This window comes from Carya illinoinensis, chromosome 8 (assembly GCF_018687715.1).
Source record: "Carya illinoinensis cultivar Pawnee chromosome 8, C.illinoinensisPawnee_v1, whole genome shotgun sequence".
Lineage (NCBI taxonomy): Eukaryota > Viridiplantae > Streptophyta > Magnoliopsida > Fagales > Juglandaceae > Carya > Carya illinoinensis.
The window spans coordinates 34,849,941-34,869,991 of NC_056759.1; the positions used below are offsets into that span (position 1 = coordinate 34,849,941).

Genomic DNA, 20,051 nt, shown 5'->3' on the forward strand with positions numbered 1-20,051 from the left:
TAACTAAAGATCTCTCCATCATCTGAAGATAATGTGATTGTGGACCACGAAGTGTACGTTGTCCAAATATATTGACGAGAGACTGGCAATTACATGGCTAGCAATGCTTCAAATGTCATCCTTATTCCGACCCTGAGCATACAACATAGGGAAAGATATGGAGATTTTTGGATATATATGATCCTTGGAGGGCAAAACGCTAGAACGTTGTGGACTCTCGTTCAAAAAGTCTCGCTTTCAACAGTAAGCTAGATATGTTACTAGCTAGCAAGAAGTCAAAGCATAACGCTTTAGAAAAAGATGGCTTTAAAGAACGAGTACTGCCTCGTTACAAAAATTTGCCTAATATTTTATTCCCAAAGTTCCAAACCATTTTCCTCTTTTGAAACAGTTTCATAATTGAAGTGAATTGTTTGCCAGCTTGACCGTATTCGTGAATGGGTTTGCGCATCCTGCAAAATGTGAAAAACAAAGGATCTTTCAGAATTTTGGAGTGCTTCTTCCATTAAAAATTGAAGAGATCGTTAGCATTACAATTAAGTGGAACATGCTAATTCCAAGTTCAATCAATTTAAGGCAATTAGATTTCTTCACACCATCCCTAGCACAACCTTCCAAGATTTCTCATCAAATTTTCAATCCGTTTAGGTAAATGATGGAGAAATGTAAGAATGATCGCACTCATCCTGTTTGCACAAACACCAAAAGAACCCAACAAATCCATATTTACACATCAATCATTGACTCTATGCTTAGATAGGCTAAAGTAGCCAAGGCTGTGAAGGCGCATAAAAAATGGTGAAAAATGCATGTATATTTTACAAACCAGATTCAAATAGTACAAACACTTATATAATAAATGTGAGAACTATTCTCCTTGCAAAATCAGATTTAAGACAATGCCAAAAATTAAAATAAAACTTTAATAAAAGGTAAAAAAAAATGTTTTTTCAATTTCTGAAAAATGCATTAAAACGATCTAATTTAGTGGCGTTTACATGCATTCGTTTTTGCCTTTTTTTTTTTTTAAGAAAGAGGGTGGCGTGGATAATATCTCAGTCAAAGCTTAGTAAAGCAAGAAACTAGGCCTTCGGTTTCTTCCCTTTGGCTTCATCAGCCGGTTTGTTCTTGAAAGGTAGGAAGGTCTTTCCACCCATAAATTGTTGCAAGGCTTCTGGTATCTCAACACCATCCGCTCTCTGGTAGTTCTCAAGTATAGAGCATATTGTTCTCTCGGTTGCTGTGAGTGTTGAGTTCAATAAGTGAACATATTTCTTTGCTTGCTCATTGCTCTGCAACAGTTTAAAGAAAGAATGGGCAAAATAAATAAATAAATCTTATAAAGCCATATCATAGAAGTAGTTGATTGCATTCAATGCTGAAATCATCATATTAAGAAGGAAAAAATGTCAATCTAGGTTCAATGGCCAAAATATTTCTTTCGCATACCGTCTTTTTTCAGTATCTAAGAATGGGATTCACTTTCCAAAGTAAGATTTATCAACAAGACATTATTATAATCTATCTGGTAGCAGCAAGCACACCCTGATGTTTCTTATATTTGACACGGTCCAAGGCATACAGTTCCAATACAAAAGTATTCCCTCATTCTTTGATAATCCTCATTTTGGATCAACCCAAAAATCGCAAAGCAATTTCAACTATGCTTCTTACACATGATTAAAATTTCTGATGATAGTAGAAACTTAAAAGAGAAAGTTCAACATCATATGAACAATGTCATGAATTACTAGAGACTCCCAGTTTTTCCTTTCTAAAGTTTTTATACGTCAATAAAAATAAGACTTACAAGTAAATTGTATGTTTCCATTAACTCTATTTCATGAATATACTCCATATTATTATTTAAAGAAGTATCTTTATTAATAATGAGGAATGCATAATGACCCTATGGCTTGGCTCCAAGATACTATTAAGAGTTAGCATAATGAACCTTTTTCTGCCCAAATCGAATCTCCAATCTTCTGGACTGATAGTCTGTACAGTTCGAGCAGGACACCAGCTCCCTGTACGTCTGAGAGGCAGGAAACCATCCTTCCAAATCATACTTCTTTGAAGCAGCATCATTCAGGGCACCAGAAACAATAGCAACAACTTGATAGGGGATGTTCAGCTGCAATATGAACAACCAAATCAGATTTTGAAAGAAAAAAGCAAGGCATTTTAAATTGAGAACCATCACACTAGCAAGAGGAATTCCTAAGCAGGACACAACAACAAAGCTTGAGATTTACTGCTGACTGAATCCAGATCCATATCTTACCTTTCTTTAGAATTGTCCAAAGATCGATCCATAATAAGTCAATTTGGGTCAGGGCATTCCATCTCCTAATTCATGGAATTACTTTTCTCTTCATTGTTTACTTTCTAAAGCAGCATTCTCCCAAGACCATCCCTTTTTGACTGATGGAATTTTCCCCGAAAAAAGCATGTCCACAGATTAAACACTTGATGGCATCTCTTAACTGGGAAACCACAGAATTTTTTTCTAAGATAGTTAAATTCTTTTAATTATCACAAATTCACGATCTGATTACACATGGGATATGCATAGGTACACCTGACTAGAGAAAGTAAGAGGTCAAGAAAATCTTAGAAGCTAAAGCTAGGGAAAACACAGAAATTGGACCATCAATTCATCTGTGGATCCCAAAGGTCAAGTGGTAGGCACACAACTAACCTAATCATTAGTATTCAAATCAAGAATTTCAAATGATGTAAAATTAAATACATTCTCATATTTACGAAAATGATACCGTCTTGTAGAAATCCTCGGAGTTTTTGATCATTTCCTCATGCATTGTCCAGGATTCATTGTTATCTGGGCCAGTAATGCAGAACTGCTCCACCTTCTCAAACTGATGAACTCTGAATATTCCCAGAGTATCTCGACCATGTGAACCAGCTTCTTTACGAAAGCAGGATGAATATCCAGCATATCTGGGAAAAATTGAATAATCATGAGCAAGAGGCAACAACCATACTTTTCTAGACATTGGAACAAGCTTCAAGGAGATATTACAACCTTAAGGGTAGTTCAGAGGGATGGATCCAATCATCCAAATGATACGCACACAGTGGCTGTTCAGCTGTAGCAATCAGATATTTGTCATCTCCCTCACCCGTTACCTATCACATGCTAACTATATCAGTTAGCTCTTACACTGGAAAATATATTGTCGGAAAAGAATTTAATGGATGATTAATCTTTTTCTGATGTAAGATTCTCTGGCACAGTCTCTGTTTTTCTTTTGTTCTCATCTTTTCTCATAATTACTTACATTGAAAAGGCACCGAGAGGATGGCGAGCACACACAAAAATATACAAGAGCCAACTTCCCATGTTAAAACAAAAACAAAGAAAAGAAAAATTCCAAAATTCCAAGAAATTAATAATATCGAAGAGACAAAATTAGAGCCCAAAAAATAAGATGTGCATAAGAAGTCACCTACTGAGACACTATCTTTGAAGAAACCAACTTAGTATAAGGTAAAATTTCCAAGTAGATACCCATCAAATGAAACCAAAAGATGAGATGAGATGAGATAAGATGGTTTTAGATAAAAGATGAAAGTTGAATAAAATATTATTAGAATATTATTTTATAATATTATTTATGTTTTGGGATTTGAAAAAATTGAATTGGGATTTGAAAAAATTGAATTGTTCATTATATTATGTGTGGGAATTTGAAAAAGTTGTAATGATGAGATAAGATGAGATGGGATGAGATGTTTTCCGAATCCAAACGGGGCCTAAATCTTAAAATGCAAAATAAATAAGCTGACATTAAATAATTCTTTTCAACCATAGTACTAAAGATATTTGCAGAAGTAAACAGACATTACCTTGTAAAGTTCTTCATCAAATTGTGCTAATTGAGCACACTTTGCCATGATATCTTTTCTCATAAAGAATGGAGTCTGCAATGCTGTATATCCTCTTTTCTCCAAAAAGTCAAGACCAAAGTTAATCAGAGCTTGATTAAGACGCACTCCATCTCCTTTCAAGTAGAAACCTCTACCTCCAGCTACATCAGCACCTACACATTGAGATACTGGGATTAACAATCAAACCAGTTCGATGACAGATTGAGATAGATTTAGTGCCGTGAAGCCCAGCTATCACAGTGCAGAAGAGTTATAAATCCATACAGAAGAGTGAAGGAACAAAAGAATGTGAATGAGACTTGTATAACTTAAAATCACCAATTAATGCCTTACCTTTCTGGACTCGGTGAATATTATTATACAAATTCAAGAGGCTGACCACATTAGATGAGTAAGTAGGGTAATTTGTTGAAAACTTTACTTTAATTTTTTTTTATCAGTAAACAAGAACTTTGTAGATGATATAAATAGGCATAGCCCAAGTACACGGGACATATACAAGAATTTGTTGACAACTTTACCATTCTAATCCTAGACAAGAGGAAACAAGTTAGCCACAATACTGAGAATGAACCTCCTAACTCAGATCAAAATGAAGAAGCATATATTTAAGTTTTGTCCAGTTATAGAATCATAAATCTTAGTGACAACCTATTGCAGAATCTTAGGAGTTTTACTTTTTTCATAGAATTACAGATATTCAAAACTGAAAGATGATCAAATTACATTGAATAAAATCAGACACTTCATGTCGATATAGATGCTTTTCTATACAGTATATATTTATTCTGGTACTAAAAGTGTGCAAAGCCATAGTTAGGTTTTACAAAAATAGCTGTAATACAAAGTGAAAACATGTAACCAGCTCAATCAATGCATTAATAAAAATAAAAAAGAATCTTTAGCATGCACAGGAGAATCAATGTCACATCAGTGTCATGCATCAATTACGTTCTATAACATTTTTTTTTTTATAATTATAATGTGAAGTTCTATACCATTATATCCCCCACAATGCGCTTGTTTCTCCTATAAGTGATTAAAAATTTTATTGGGAAAAGAAGTATACAGATGAAAGTGGAGGAAAAAGGGGTGGTCCAAGGACATTGGAAGTATAAAAGACGAACACCTAGCTAGAAATGGTAACAGACGCAAGAATACATGGCACCAACATATGTGTACTACAATAAACCATAATGCTTTCAATCCTGGAATAAATGTTGCTGCCTTAGAGCTGGACGACTGTAATTAATACCTTTCTTCAAATCTGCAATCCCAAGGAGCTCAACAAGCTCGACATGATTCTTTAGTTTTGGTTCCAACCATTTCTCACCCCATGATCTGATCACCTCATTGTTTGCCTGCAGCACATTTACAAAATCCATGAAGTTTCAGAATAAGGATTAGGTAAAATGAAAAGAAACGAAAAGTTCCAAGTTATATACCTCATCGTTGCTAACTGGAACTGAATCATGAACGAGATTTCCAATTGTTTCCAATTTTGAATTCAATTGTTTTAAAACTTCCCGAACTTCGGCTTCTCTATCTGCTGCCGACTTCTTATTTTCCTCTGTATTCTTAATCATATCGGTGGTGTCTTTACCCGCCTTTTTAGAAACAAGCCCACAATTTGGTTTCACATCAAACCAGCCAAATAATCAAGTAATAAAAAAAATTGACAACATTTTTTTTTTTTTTATAAGTAAAAATTGACAACATTTAAATCACCGAAATACTCAAAAATTCAATCCAAACATATTATGATCACACAACTTAATCTGATTCAATACCTGAATTCTGGAGTTCAAAACTCCTCTACAGAAAATGATGTTTTCAACAATTCCAAGTTGGCTTATTTGCAAGCAAACAATAACAAGCAAATCGGAAAAAAAAAAAAAAATCGTAAGGAAATGACAAAGGGAAATGTACGAAAGACACACAATTCGAAGTTGAGCGATTTGCTTGTTGATCTTGTTGAACTCCTTGCGAAGATTCTCGACCTCGAATTGAACTGAAAAATGATAACGAAATAAAAGCTAAATTAAACTAATAAGAAACATTAATAAGTATACATAATCTAGATATGTGGGGCAGGGGCGCGGGACAATACGTTGACGCCATTCTTTATCGAGCTTGATGACCTCGTCGACGAGGTCGACGTTGGCGAAACGACGCCGTTGAGATTCACGGATGACGTCGGGATTGCCGCCTTTCTCTACCCTGAAGAGATTGATGTCCAGCATTCTCTCTCTCTCGAAGTGAATGTGTCTCTGCAACTGCGGAGATGGAAAGGTAGAACTGTAGAACAAAGCAGGAGCAGTGGGTATTCTCTTCGCTAGCCGAGAACAAAAGTTACAAAACCTAGCTGTGAGAAAAGAGGTTTTGTTTGGGATGCGGGTTGACGCTAAACCTTATCCGGGGCATCAATACCGGGCTGGGTTTATGTACGGATCTCGTTTACAGTTATTATCGTTGGTTTCTTAAATTTCAGTTTTTTTTTTTTTAAATATAAAAAATACATCAATTCACTTAAAATTATTTTCTTAATCATTAAAAAAAATTTTTTTTTTTATCTGAACGGTACACTTAGACTCAGGCAGCATGGGAACATTTTCCTTTCCAATAACCAACAAAAGCGACAAAAAACAGAAAAACAGACAAAAGGCCGCAATGATTTAATATGAGTCAAGGAGGAACTTAGGCGTAGTTTGAATAGTGAGACGAGATAGATTAATTTTTGATAAAAATTAAATAAAATATTATTAAAATATTATTTTTTTAATATTATTATTATTATTATAAGATTTAAAAAAATTCTAATAATGAAATAAAATGAGATGAGATAAAACCGTTTCTATATCCAAACTAAACCTTATATCATGAACAAATATACCATTTGCACTAAAAAGTTCAACAATGTAACAAGAAAATATTTTCTTTTAAAGTCTGACCATAATTTTTAGTTCCCAATACATCTTAAAATATTTTCTTTACTTCTTTGCCAGTTGTCACTAAATATGCCAAAAACAAGTTATTATTTGGACAGTTTCATTAAATAAGTGGAGGCATAAATAATTAAAAAATAATTTCGTAATATTAAAATTCAATTTTAATGAGGTGGCTTGATTAATTGTAAAAAAGTTATAAAAGAGTTGTACCATTACTCATTCCACATGTTGCACAAATGTATTATTCAACATTCTCATTATTCCTTCTCAATGCCTGTGAACTCTGATGGAACTGGGAAAATAGGTGGAGGAAGAAAACAATGATTGTCCTCAATGTTTCACAGCTCTATTTTATCTATGTTTATGGGAGTTGTTCCTTTTTTTCCTCTCCCCATTTTCTGAACATTGCACAGACTAAACAACAAAATAATACAATAATTACACTTACAATTGGTACCCAAAAAGAATGGTAATCAATAAAGAAAAAGAAAGAGAATGAATTGTATACTTCTCCTGATCAAAAAGCCCACCTGGATCTTGAATATAAAACTCTGTTTTTTGAGTTCTCTCGTGCTATCATTATGGTTAAGCAGCTGCAGTTAATGCTTCAAAAGCCCCATTCCAGAGGAAACAATTCAGATTTTGATCCCAGCAAAAGAGCTACCAAAAAGCATCCAAACTTGTTTTGGTACAGTTCCTTCTCATCAGCTACGATGTATTTGAGGCAGCTTAGGAGGATCTGGACATATTAGATTTGCCCACAAGTTTGCAAGCGTGACAAAGTAGTGCTCCCCATTCCAAACCACCAGTTTCAAGCCTGATTCAGGCAGTTTTAGAGAAGGTTAAAAAACGCCAGGCTCCCCCGCAGCCCACACCCACCACAATGAAAGAAGATTAAAAAAAAAAAAAAAAAAACCCTTCAAACTACTTGAATTCAATGAACTAGGAAATTTGCATCGCAGCATGTATAAAAAGAAATTGTTCTTTTAAGTTTTCTCATTAAATTTATCATGCATTTTAGAATGATATATAAAACAGCATCCGGTGATAATTCCAAAACCCCGAGTAGAGGAAAACGATAACCTTAATTAAACCTTGAGAGCTATACACTCAAAGAAAATTCTTCTTGTCATCCTTACACTTCACACACAATACTTATTTTTATTTTATTTTTATTTTTTCTATAATAAATATATAGTGTGTGGATGATAAATAGAATAATTCAATTAGTTTAATACGAATAAAATGAAATAAAAAAATAATAAATAATAAAAAATAATATTTTAATATATAAAGTGTGTGGTGTGGGATGATGTGTAGCATTCCTCATACACTCAATACGTACCTGGCACAGCGCTTGCAGTTAAGGCTGATAACCGACATATAGGTTGATCAGAGAAAATATGATTTCGAAGTGCAACTACATCAATATCATGGATATACTTTATAGATTCCTGTAGCACCTTTATAGTTTCATCGTACTCAACACCAATATCATCACGAATACTCATGAGAGCATCTTCAAGTCCTGAACCTGACCATATGCTATAACACTCGCTTAGAAGACCATACAAGCCAGTCGCATCTCCAGAAGTTAAAATCCATGGCTTATAAAGCTTGGTTGAGGCTCCGAGAACTTCAATCACTCTGTAAATTTCTCCAAGGGCAAGGATATACCGCTTCCCTGTATTCTCTCCCAAGGGCAAGAAATATTATGTTAAGGATAAAAAAATTTTGATGACACAGAATCTCATCAAAGAGCAAAACCCAAATACACAACACCACCCGTGCATTTAAGGATAAAATTTAAGGACAAAAAGAAACTTTTTTTACAAGGAAAAGACAAGCTAAAATAAATCTGCCACAACAGCCAACCAGTACCTTCAGGTTCAGATAGTATTTGACTTTGTACGTTCTTTTGCAATGACTGCTTCCAAATTGAGACTCCATGTTTCAGCTCTTGAGCACAAACAGAAAGTATACTAGACCATGTAGAAACATAATATTCTTGCTCCTCCACTGATCCCAATTTCAGAATTGCTAGTGTTGATGCCACATCTTTTAGGAGCTCAATAGCTGATCTCGCATCCTTTTCTGCCTATTATGACAAAATACACAAGGAGGTTACAAGCCATAGGCACCAATATGCAAAGTGTTGCAACCAATTCAAAATTAAAAGTATTTTCTGAGTTTTACTCGGTATTCCTTGAATTGTTGTGTTGAAAAAAAGCTATGGGAGAGAGAGAGAGAGAGAGAGAGAGAGAGAGAGAGAGATCAAATACATAATGTTGGTTGTAAGCATTATTAGTAAGAACCAAGCTTATTACCTCACTTGGAACTGCATTTATTCTGAGATGCACAGTTATTTATAAATCTAAACTTTAAGTTCATCAAATATTTTTCTTAAGGTCATACTGGAAATTGAACTCCCACAAAACATAAGAAATACCAACTTAAACAATTAACAAAAAATGATAAGAAAATCTAACACTGATTACTTTCTCCCCAAATGAAAGAAACAATCAGAGGGGAGGCAACAATCACAGCAAACAAGATCAGAACAGTTCCTAGAGCTGGCAAGTGAACAGTTCTGTACAACATATCTATCACCAGCAGATATACTTTTGCATAAGCACATCCTAACATAGGCTGAAAAATAAGCCGAGCAGCTTATATCATACTATCAGTAGAAGCACAGGTTTATTTGTGTTAACAATTTTATCCATCAAGATGCATGTTTTTTACTAGCATATATCAAGACGCATGTTGTGATGAGAATATAACCAGCACACAACTTTCAAATATGGAAGCTTTAAGCTGTAATCTGTAATATTGGATATTTTCCAGTTGTTCATTCCAGATCCTTGCAAAAGATGCATACCAATGGCAATCTTCTTGATATCTGAAATTCTGACTCAAGCACTTGGAACTTGGGTTCCAGCAACACTTCAAGAATTTCATTCAAGTGAATCTCTCTTGCTGATAGATTCTCTGAATGGACTTCTTTAGTAGATATCAGATTATCTTTGTGCAGTTCATTATACAATTTCTACAACAGAGCAACAATAAATAGTAACGAAGTTAAGACCCTTTTAAAATTTGGCTCATCAAAGAATTTATAATCATAATTCTAAACACGATTTAAGATGAGCATCAGAAAACAAAATCCAAATAAGGAGAAAAATATTCATCATTCTTCCATTCTTGATGATGAGAGAGAACCAGAGCTATGAAAAAAAAGGTTAAAAGAGGTGAAAAAAAACCCACTCCTAAACTGTTTGTGTGAATCAACTAGAGAGAGGACCCAATCTCTAAAGCCTTGATCGTATCAAATGAATTTCTTATTCATTAAAAAAAAAAAAAAAGCCATGCTAATTTTTTTTATGACGAGGAATTCCGATGACCGTGCATAAACCCCAGACCTATGTAATGCATCCCCATCACACAAGTCAGGAAAATAATCGGCTTTTTCACCAATGAGATAAAGCCCTTGAAATTGTTTGCACTGTTAGAAATTGTTTGCACCTAACAGTTCAAACCTTAAACCAGGAGGGAGCATGCCACCGAGACCATGGCCCTTGCCACTTGAGCCAACCCCTAGGGTTGCCATGTTAACCTAACATGCTTCTGTGCAAGTTTCTTAAGCTCTTTTGTCGTGCATACTCGAAGCATAAAGCTAAATATGAATTGCGAGAAGAATGATAAGGCATGTTATGAAAGCATAAGACCAAGTATAGTCACCAACCTGAACATCCTCATCAAGAGATTTCGCTTTGGCCTCTTCGCCAGAAAGAACAGCAATACTTTGAGCTTTCTAACAAATTGCATTTTCACAAGATTAATATGGTAAACAAATTTAACATTTAAAAAAAAAATGTATTAACTTTACCAACCTTCAGATTGTCAAGATGATACAGTGCAATTGAGCACAGTTCATCCTTTAATTTGCTATAAAAATCAATGCAATCATTCAGCACTAATGCAGTAGAAAGTGTTTTCTGTGAATCTCCGAGATCAATATCAGAAGTTCGATCTTCAGCTCTAGTTTCTGAACCAGCATCTTTAAAATCCCAGGAGCCATCATCAAAATCATCATCACCGTTCACTAAACCCTCCTTTAATTTGCTATAAAGATCCATACAATTATTAAGCTCTAATGCAGTAGAAAGTGTTTTTTGTGAATCTCCGAGATCAATATCAGAAGTTCGATCTTCAGCTCCGGTTTCTGAACCAGCAGCTTTAAAATCCCAGGAACCATCATCAAAATCATCATCACCGTTCACTAAATCCGATTCAAACACTGTTGTGTTGGAATGCATCCCATAGTCACTTGCTGGTGATGTATAATTAAAAGAAGCACTCTGCTCAGCTTGACTGTATAAACTTGATATGATATCATTGATAGACATATTAGAATTGGGACTTTTAATGGCATCTCTTGGGTTGGAAATGGGTGTAAAAGAAGCAATGTCTTGGAGGATTGAGGATTCATTCAAATCAAGGTTTCCATCACTGAAAATAGACATGGGCAAGGGTTCCCTGTGATTCTTGAACCCTATCTCATTCCTCTGGGAAGAATAGAATGAAGGATGGTCACATAATTAGAAGAAAAGGAGTTTGCCAACCCAAAATCTCAAAAGACAGACCTAAATAATTTTGCAACCAAGAATCAGATAAAGAAAAGAGAAAACAGGCCAACATCAAGGCACGCATATACACTGATCAAGAAAAGGCAGCACATATACGTACTTATGAAAAAAGGCAGCACATATATGCTTAAAAACCAACATCATCTGACATACATGCTAAGGATTGCCTTTGTATACCAGCAACATTGAAGTCAAAATCAATGAGTATCTTATATCATTTTAAACCACCCCCCCCCCCCCCCCCCCCCCCAAAAAAAAAAAAAAAAAAAAAAAAACGGAAAACAAGAGAAAAGAAAGTGGAAGATGAGAACTGAGAACAAGGATTCCACCATAATTACTAAATTGACATTTTGAATTGCAGGAAACCTAATATGTGGATTTTAATCAATAAAATAAGCCTGTTAACCTGACTGCTACGTGGATTTCACCACTAAAAGCAGGTGTTTCCACGCCAGTAGGAGAATAATCAGCAACGTTGTACAGGTACTCTTTTACATCCTAAACTAAAATTTAGTATTATCCACATTCTTACATATCTTATCATATAAAATAAATTAAAGAATCAGATCACAAGGATATAACACCTCATGCTTTGATGCAGTTTCTGAAAATGCATCCTTGAACTCCCCAAAGTTCTCATCAGATTCATCATTCTCGTCAATTAGAGAGGACTTAAATCCATTCTGTTTACTTTTAGAGTAAGATCCAGAGATCATATTTTCTTGAGTTGAAGTTGGATTGAAATTAAATTCAACCTCCCATCCTGCAGATTGGTGAGATATCCCATCTGATGCTACCAAAGGATGTTTAGAATTGCTTGCCCAATTGACATTAGAGGTAAGTGCTTCTACACCAGCAGGAGAAATATCAGCAGCCTTTGGCCCTTCCTACAAACAAAAGGAAGTTTGAGCACATTTTTCCAAAGTTTCAACATTGTATATGGCATAATAAGTTAAAATCGAACTGACGCACCGATTTATGTTTCAATCCAGATTCTGTAAATGCATCCTTAAATTCCCAGAAGTTATTTATGCCACCGATATTCTCATCACCCAGAGAGGATACGAAAGCATTCTGGTTGCTTGTAAAGTATGAATCTGAGACGCTACCATTCATAGAACTCTGGTTGAAAGTAAATCCAGAGGCCCATTTTCTAGAACTTGGAGAGATCCCATCTGATACAGCAAATAAATCATCACGGCCGACGACACCATTACCATCAAAGGTTTGCGCTTCTCCAACATCAAGAGATGAGTTGGTAAACTTTGGCTCTTCCTGCAGCCAAACTTAAAGCCTGACAAAGCACATTCTTTGATATCAACATTATGACATAAGTAAACGAAATAAAATAACTCACCAACTTATACTTTGATCCAGTTTCCAAGAATGCATCCTTGAGTTCCCAAAAATTCTGTTGAAGTTCAACTTTTGCATTAACATTGTCCTTGCTTTTGGAGAAGAAACCCGAGATAAAACCATCTTGTTTAGACATATGGCTCAAGTTGAAATCAGACCCAAGATCCGATTCACCACTACTGGGAGAAGTCCCCTTTGACTTCACAAGCAAATCACCAGGACCATGGACGCCATTTCCAAGCGCAAATGTAAGTCTGGCGCCATCAGTATTTTCCAGTACTTTCCCTTCAGACTTTACACAAGAAAAACTTTGATTTAGACTGAATGCCAACCCCATGCAAGCACAAGTATTTGTATACGTTTAAGGGCATGATTATTACACATATAACATCCTATTTCAAGTCCACAACACAGTTTACTGTCAAACCATGTAGCTTAAAGATAGCTACTTGCTTCTGAATTCCCAAGGAAAGTTCAATAGTTTACAAACATTATCAACCTACAAATACAGAAACATGAACAATACCCGCCTGGATTCCTTGGTCAATCCACGCTGTTGGTTCCACTTTCAGTCCTGATGATTCAAAAACCCCCACTCCCTGATATAAATGGGGGAAAAAAAAAAAATCAAAATTCAAGAGCAAATAGTTTCCCTGATGATTCTTTCAGTCTTTTCAAGGTTGCAAATTCTTTAGGAGCTAACGAAACAAAAACATCCCCCTCATTGTCCCTGATAAAATTTTAAAAACAAACGAAAAAGACGAAGTTTTAATCCACAAACTTTCACTCTATGCAAAACTTTAATTATCTAGAGATACAACTTGAAATTTATTGTAAAGTTCTTCAATTAAATATTTCCTTGATTGTTTTCTCGCCACCAAACAAAGGAACTTTTATAAGTACCTTTACTATAGAATCTCCATTTCCGATAAGAGATTCCGCCTTCGCAGCTTTGAATTCCCACTCGCCATACTCATCATCGTCATCAAAGCGATCATTCCCTTCCACTAAGTCCGAACCTAACCCATTCGGATTCAAATACAACCCGTTTAGATTTAAATTTGACCCATTTGTATTCAGCTCTGATACATTTGAATTCAAACTCGACCCGTAATGGTTCTTGATTTGCTGATTCTGATTATATAGATTTGCAATCAAATTATTACGATTCAAATCCGATCCTTTTCTCCCAGGATCAGTCCTTTTGTGGTTAGATAGAACGGTCACGACATAGGGAACTGTAGCTTCGGCCGCAGATCCCCCCTCCTCCTCCTCTTCCTCTTCAAATTCCCCGAATATCGACAAAGGCAGAGCTCCCGTTGGCTTCACCCAGCGGGCCTCCCCTGGATTGACCCAACCCGGTTCACGGGGTTCTTTTTCATTGGGATTATTGGTCCGAGGGGAAAGAGTGTGGGCAGGACAGCCGGGGAGCTTGGGTTTGGGGGTGGTGATGAACTCACCCCACGCAACGGGGGAGGATGATGAAGAAGAGGATGATTTTCGGAGGCTGGTTAGGGTTGAAAAGGAATGGACGGTGGGATCAGGGAACGATGCTGAATGGAAGTCCCCGAAGCTCTCGTCTTCGTCGTCCTCCGCCATAGCTCTGGTCCTCTCTCTCTCTCTCTCTCTCTCTCTCTCTCTCTCGCTGTCCGAGGGTGGCCTTAGACTTCTTTGGTGCGAATCGGTGCGCGCGTGGTGCATGTTAGAACTTAGAAGTTAGAACGCACTGCAGTCTGACGTGGACGCAACCCAACTCAGCTTAAGTATTGCTTTTATGGAATTTTTTTGGGCCTAGATGGACAAAAGTAACACGCGAATCGAAAACGACAGTGTCATTTCAGAACTCTTTGATCCAAAAATTTCTCCGTGCACTCTACTAAAAACAAGAAAACACTATATTAGAGGGAAGGGAAGGGAATGACTAGCTTGGTTTCACGCATGAGATAAAGGATATTTAAAAGGTTAAAATTAAAAATTAAATAAAATATTATTAAAATATATTTTTTAATATTATTATTTTTTTTAAATTTAAAAAAATTAAATTATTTATTTTATTTTATATAAAAATTTAAAAAAATTATAATAAATAAGTTAAATTGAGATAGATTATAAAAACAAACCAAACTACTCACCTTCTCCCTTTCCTCTTCTTGCTGTACTCTCCTGTTGTGAATAGAAATTTAGGCTCGATATACCATGTAAGCCACGTACTCTTGGCAAATAGAGCAGCAGGTAAGAGGCACATGTCAGACAAAGCGCATCTAAATAGTACACGCGCTGTATTGTTCGACTCTCCAGACTCCAATATTTCTTAAACAGTCTTCGTCACCCCTCCGGGTACAATGTCGTGTGCCAGTACCAGTGAGCAGCCAACGATCCTGTCATTGTAACTCTAGATATCTGACTATATTCTCACTTTCTTTGAACGAGGATATGGAAGTAGTGGACATGAGAATTTCCCAACAAATGCGTCAAAATAGTTGCCTGTAATGCTCCATTTGTCGCCATTGACCATAACCTTTTCCCACTTGTTGAACAACAGTTCATCACCAAACCACTTAATGGGATCTCTCCTTTCTACCAAAGAGCAAGGGCTCGGACCACTATTGGTTCATTTTCCTTTTTTCTTTCAACTGCTACAAGCACTGTAACTAGGCATTTGTTCGGAAAATCCCACCTCCTCCGATCCTTCTGTATTTTTGTTTGTAATTTAATACAATTTACTTATAAAATAAAACAAAACAAAACAGAATCTTAAAAAATTGTAAAATGAAAAATCATTTGTAGATAAGTACCCATATCAATACGTTGGTAAGAAATTTTGACTTGATCAATCTACTAGATACATAAAATCAAACGAGAAGAGTGAGTACTAGTGTACTAGATCATCAGAACCAAACATAAAAACGTATTAATCCAATGCATGATTTTGTTTTGCAGATCTTATACATCTCCAGCAAGAATCAAACACAATCGCTGCCAATTTCACAGCTTCACTCAAACAAAGAGTAAATGAAACTTATGCCAAAAAAGAAAAAAGCAAGAACAAAAACAAACAGGGTACAAAAAAAAAGAAAAAAAAAAGGTACATTTATTTATATGACAACACACCCGACCGGAACACTTCAGCTCAGAAAAACAAGATGCAAGCTGAATAACAAAGCAACCATGTAGTTAACCATGATGTTGGGAACCAAGGAAGCAACACCAGAAAAGTTTCCAGTCGATGTGCTGGTGCTCAAGATCACCACTATCCAGTCGTTCTCAGAGGCAATCCCGGCACCGGTGTAGCTGGAATCATTAAGATACTTTGCATATTGAGAATTGGTGTAGTTGGAAAGCACTAAAGTTGGGTCTAATTTGGGTACACAAACAGGCATTATGACGCCATCTACAGTGGTGTTGACATTTATGTCGCACGAGTGCAGGAGCTTGTTGAAGTTGCTGAACTTGGGGTTGGTGCCGGGACCAGAGCTGTAGTCATGGGCCTTTTTGCAAGGTTGATCCTCTAATTGATCTGCGATTTCATCAGCTAGGCACCCTGCATTGTCGTTCTCAGTGAAATTGGGGAGATTCAGTGATTGCCTGTAACTGTTAATGCCTTCGAAGAGTGTGGCGTCTTCATCTGCATGCAGATGTGTAGAAATTGCATTGATTATAGCCCAAAGTTAAAGCAAAGATGATGAGTAATACATCACACTAGCAATTTAATAGGTATTATAATTCTCTTTGTGGCTCTAAAACTACCTACCAACTTTAATACTTTCACGAGGTAATCAATTCTGATGTGACAGAACAAATGTTAATCTTACAACAGTGATCATTTCCCTCGAACATTTATTAAACTTTAGAAAAGCAATTGAGAGAGAGAGAGAGATTACCATCACAATGTACTGGATAAGAAAGAAACATAAGGCCATGAATTAGGACGAGCAAAACGAGGGAGAGGCCAAGTTTAACGAAGGCCATGGTTCAGTAGTGTCAACGAAAGAGCTAGCCTGACGAGGGCGATTTATACAAACTCAAGAGAAGAGAATAAACAAAAGATGAGTGTTGGAGATAATTGGTATTGGAATGTCTTCCTTTTCTGGGTTGCTGTAATTGCGTGTCAAGGGGTTCTCCAGGTGCTATATCTTTTTTGTTTCGACTCGGAAACTTTTGCTGTATATCTTTGTTCTTTGGTAAAGACTGAACTGAAGTCTCTTCGACGACAATAGCAACCAAAGGCGAAAAAATGTCGCTTTGATAACCTACATAGTCTATCGCTCTTCATTAAGCCTGCCGCACTCACGAGATATAGTGTTGCCTACTTCATGGATAGATTCTTCAAGTTAAGAGCGTAAAGTGCTGCACACTTGTGCATAGAAAGACTTCTAGCAGGAGCCATATGGCAGGCGACAGCTATGCACACTACCTTTGTCCGTCCGTGTTGCCTTCTCAAAAGCCATCACCTCTTTCAACAAAATTCATAGTATTCTCCAAAGTATTCCCCTTTCAAAAGAATTCCTACGGCCTGTTATATCAAAGGTTCTTTCACTACCTTTAATCGAATTAAATAGAGCAGCATCCCAGTAAGTATAAATTCAATCCTTAAAAATCCGAAACGTGTTTGGAAAGCATTCATATGCATGGCCACAATATGCATTCTAAGTGAATTGTATTGGGGTTAATTTCCGGTGGACACAGTCCTTTCATAGCGATGGAGCCCTCTGTGTGTGAATGCCAGGCACCCTGTTGTTATTGAATTCAAATACCGATCGTATGATCATCGAATTTATTTATATCCTGAATTTCGTAAGTACAAGGAAATAAATTTATTCAGTTTATTTATTAGATTTCGTAATTCTTTCAAAAAACAGAATCCCAATTTGCCTAAGACAAATAACTTGACGGGCCGAGCACTCGCTCAGTTGAAATCAACTGAGTAACATCAATTACCTCAAAACACCCCATCTCAGAGCGACATTTCTTAAGCTATCTGCATTTCGTCCAGTGTTGATGTTTTTCATCTAAACAAAAAATAGCCCAAATTAAAACCAAGCCATCTTAGTATTTTCTATGTTTTCTCCCTGGAAAGTAATCAGTTCACCAACGAATTCCACGACTGTGACAGTAGTTGTGTTTGGCTTTGAACACTCCACACCGACATGCCCTGCAACGTATAATACTGTGCTGCTTTTCTCACACATCTAGCCTGATCACTTTCCGACACACCTCATAAGGGAAAATAGTCTGTTACGATCGAGGAGATGTCAAGAGATTGTAGTAAGTCCAAGTTCATGAGTCATGACAAATTTACACAACCAGAAACTGCATAAACATATACCCTTTTTCCCCAACAGAGCAATTTCAGTTTGCAAAGAGGAAAAACAACCCCAACAACGAAGACACCATGTAGTGACCAAAACCAACCTTTGGAACCAAAGAGAGAGCCCCAGAAAAACTTCCTGTCGTGGTGTTTGTTGTCAAAACGACCACCATCCAATTATCCTCAGAACCAACCCCGACTCCAGTATACTTGGAATTGTTTAGATACTTTGCTAATGGTGTGTGCGTATAGTTAGTAAGCACAAGAGTTGGGACCAAATCGGGCACACAAACAGACATTATGATTGCGTCTGCCGTGGAGTTGGCGTTGATTTTGCACTTGTCTAAGTGCTTGGGGAAATCGGAAAGTCGGGTGTTGGAGCTTGGCACAATGCTGGCGCCGTTGGTGGTGCTGGTGCAAGACTCATCCTCTAACTCGTTGGCAATTTCATCGGCGAGGCAATCTGCTTTCCCATTTTTTACGAGGGGCGGCTGTATTGCTGCTTGCCTGAAACTGTTAATGCCCTGAAGAAGATTGTCTTCATTCTCTGTGCAAATAAAATGATAATAGAAGACCTCAGGCAATTAAGAAGCCATTGTAGACTATTATTGTCAAGCACTTTGTTGATCTGAGCTTTAATAAAATGAAAAAGTAAAAAGTCTAGTCTGAACATAATAAACATAATTTTATATGAAGAAGGGGTGGTTTTAATTACTCTGATTATATCAAGGAAGTTAATAAGATCTCATAACAACTCAATTAATATCATAACAACTACAGACCCAGAAGCTGAGAGAAAGAGAGAGTAAATACCATTACAGTGCACCGGGGGAGAAAGCAAAACAAAGACATGAACAAGCACAAAAAGAAGAAGAGTAATAATTAGTCTGGGAGAGGCCATGGGTTCAGAGCCGAAAGAGATCAGAAGAGTGCAGTAGAGAAGGGAGAAAGAAGAGATAGCTAGTTTTGTGGTAAGTAGATGGTCTCTTCGTTAAGCGTGGATTGCCTAGTTTTTGAAAGAGGTTTCAGGTGCCACTTCGTGAGCCTGATACAAAACGGCCAATTTGACAGCTATAAATTGCTTCGTATAGCACGTGGCCGGGATGCAAAGCAACACCACCCATATCATGTATGTTTTATATGTCGTGACTCGTGGGATAAGTAGGGATCCTGTATTTCAGTGTATTTTTCCTCGTCTGAAGTGTTCAGTGAGAAGAAAGTTTCGTAAAAGACGCACCAAGAAAAAGTGAAAAGAGCATATATTTATCAGGGTGTGGGGGAGATCGAACAGTTTTGACCAACAGAAACAGAAAACAAACCAGGAATTAATATTGGATTCGAGCCCCACATCTGATGAATAGGCACAATAATTTTCTAATCCTTTGTAACACACAGAAACCTCAAACTATTGGAAAGATGGAGGTTGAGAGCTTTACTTCGAAGCTTGATGGTGGATCTTTGAAAGTGGTAAAATCTTGTGGCTATGTATAAAGCGAATGGCAACAAAGAGGATGACTTTGAATGGGGTAGTAAGATTCGGCTGCTAGACATTATTGAAACGATCGATCCAATAACTATCGATTGAAGCTTCCTAAGTCATATTCAAAGGTCCAATGTGTTCAACTTCCAAAGTTTTGTTGTCCCATTGATGGGATGGATATTCATGAGATGGGGATTGAATTCGAGGCAGGGTTTTCTACAATCTGGAGAGAATGATGCAGATCAAGTTGCCTTTGAATTCTTAAGAAAATTGGCACCTGATTTTGAGGTGAGGTGCGAGTTTCTATGATCATCTATTGCATGGGGACTGTTATTTGAAAGCACTCCGAACTTTGATTCAGAATACAGACCGGGTTGCCATGGTTGCTCAAACCAATG

General features: G+C 36.7%; 4 protein-coding genes across 7 annotated transcripts; all 4 read right to left on the reverse strand.

The window, feature by feature from the left end:
- On the reverse strand, positions 1-6,301 carry LOC122317822 (serine--tRNA ligase-like). 2 transcript variants are annotated; one of them, XM_043134858.1, is made up of 10 exons: positions 6,023-6,301; positions 5,853-5,923; positions 5,358-5,519; positions 5,168-5,273; positions 3,871-4,064; positions 3,047-3,150; positions 2,778-2,961; positions 1,955-2,134; positions 1,102-1,292; positions 1-452 (listed from the first exon to the last, which is right to left on the reverse strand). In XM_043134858.1, the coding sequence occupies exons 1-10, from the start codon at positions 6,153-6,155 to the stop codon at positions 329-331; spliced, it is 1,449 nt and encodes a 482-aa protein (XP_042990792.1). In that variant the 5' UTR covers positions 6,156-6,301; the 3' UTR covers positions 1-328. The 2 variants fall into 2 exon arrangements, with proteins under 2 accessions (XP_042990792.1, XP_042990793.1); XM_043134859.1 differs by lacking the exon at positions 1-452 and having other exon boundaries at positions 797-1,292; positions 6,023-6,299.
- Positions 6,302-7,088: 787 nt separating this feature from the next.
- LOC122318965 lies at positions 7,089-14,607 on the reverse strand. 3 transcript variants are annotated; one of them, XM_043136766.1, is made up of 11 exons: positions 13,769-14,607; positions 13,396-13,464; positions 12,867-13,157; positions 12,482-12,784; positions 12,094-12,396; positions 10,754-11,428; positions 10,606-10,674; positions 9,742-9,909; positions 8,742-8,958; positions 8,206-8,544; positions 7,089-7,677 (listed from the first exon to the last, which is right to left on the reverse strand). In XM_043136766.1, exons 1-11 carry the CDS (start codon positions 14,564-14,566, stop codon positions 7,565-7,567), a joined length of 3,345 nt encoding a protein of 1,114 aa, XP_042992700.1. In that variant the 5' UTR covers positions 14,567-14,607; the 3' UTR covers positions 7,089-7,564. The 3 variants fall into 3 exon arrangements, with proteins under 3 accessions (XP_042992700.1, XP_042992702.1, XP_042992701.1); XM_043136768.1 differs by having other exon boundaries at positions 13,392-13,464; positions 13,769-13,838; XM_043136767.1 differs by lacking the exon at positions 13,396-13,464.
- A 1,148-nt stretch (positions 14,608-15,755) lies between these two features.
- LOC122319055 (uncharacterized GPI-anchored protein At3g06035-like) lies at positions 15,756-17,090 on the reverse strand. Its single transcript, XM_043136930.1, has 2 exons — positions 16,747-17,090; positions 15,756-16,490 (listed from the first exon to the last, which is right to left on the reverse strand). Exons 1-2 carry the CDS (start codon positions 16,832-16,834, stop codon positions 15,991-15,993), a joined length of 588 nt encoding a protein of 195 aa, XP_042992864.1. The 5' UTR covers positions 16,835-17,090; the 3' UTR covers positions 15,756-15,990.
- Positions 17,091-18,083: 993 nt separating this feature from the next.
- Positions 18,084-19,181, reverse strand: LOC122318313 (uncharacterized GPI-anchored protein At5g19250-like). Its single transcript, XM_043135553.1, has 2 exons — positions 18,987-19,181; positions 18,084-18,720 (listed from the first exon to the last, which is right to left on the reverse strand). The coding sequence occupies exons 1-2, from the start codon at positions 19,072-19,074 to the stop codon at positions 18,215-18,217; spliced, it is 594 nt and encodes a 197-aa protein (XP_042991487.1). The 5' UTR covers positions 19,075-19,181; the 3' UTR covers positions 18,084-18,214.
- Positions 19,182-20,051: the final 870 nt, after the last annotated feature.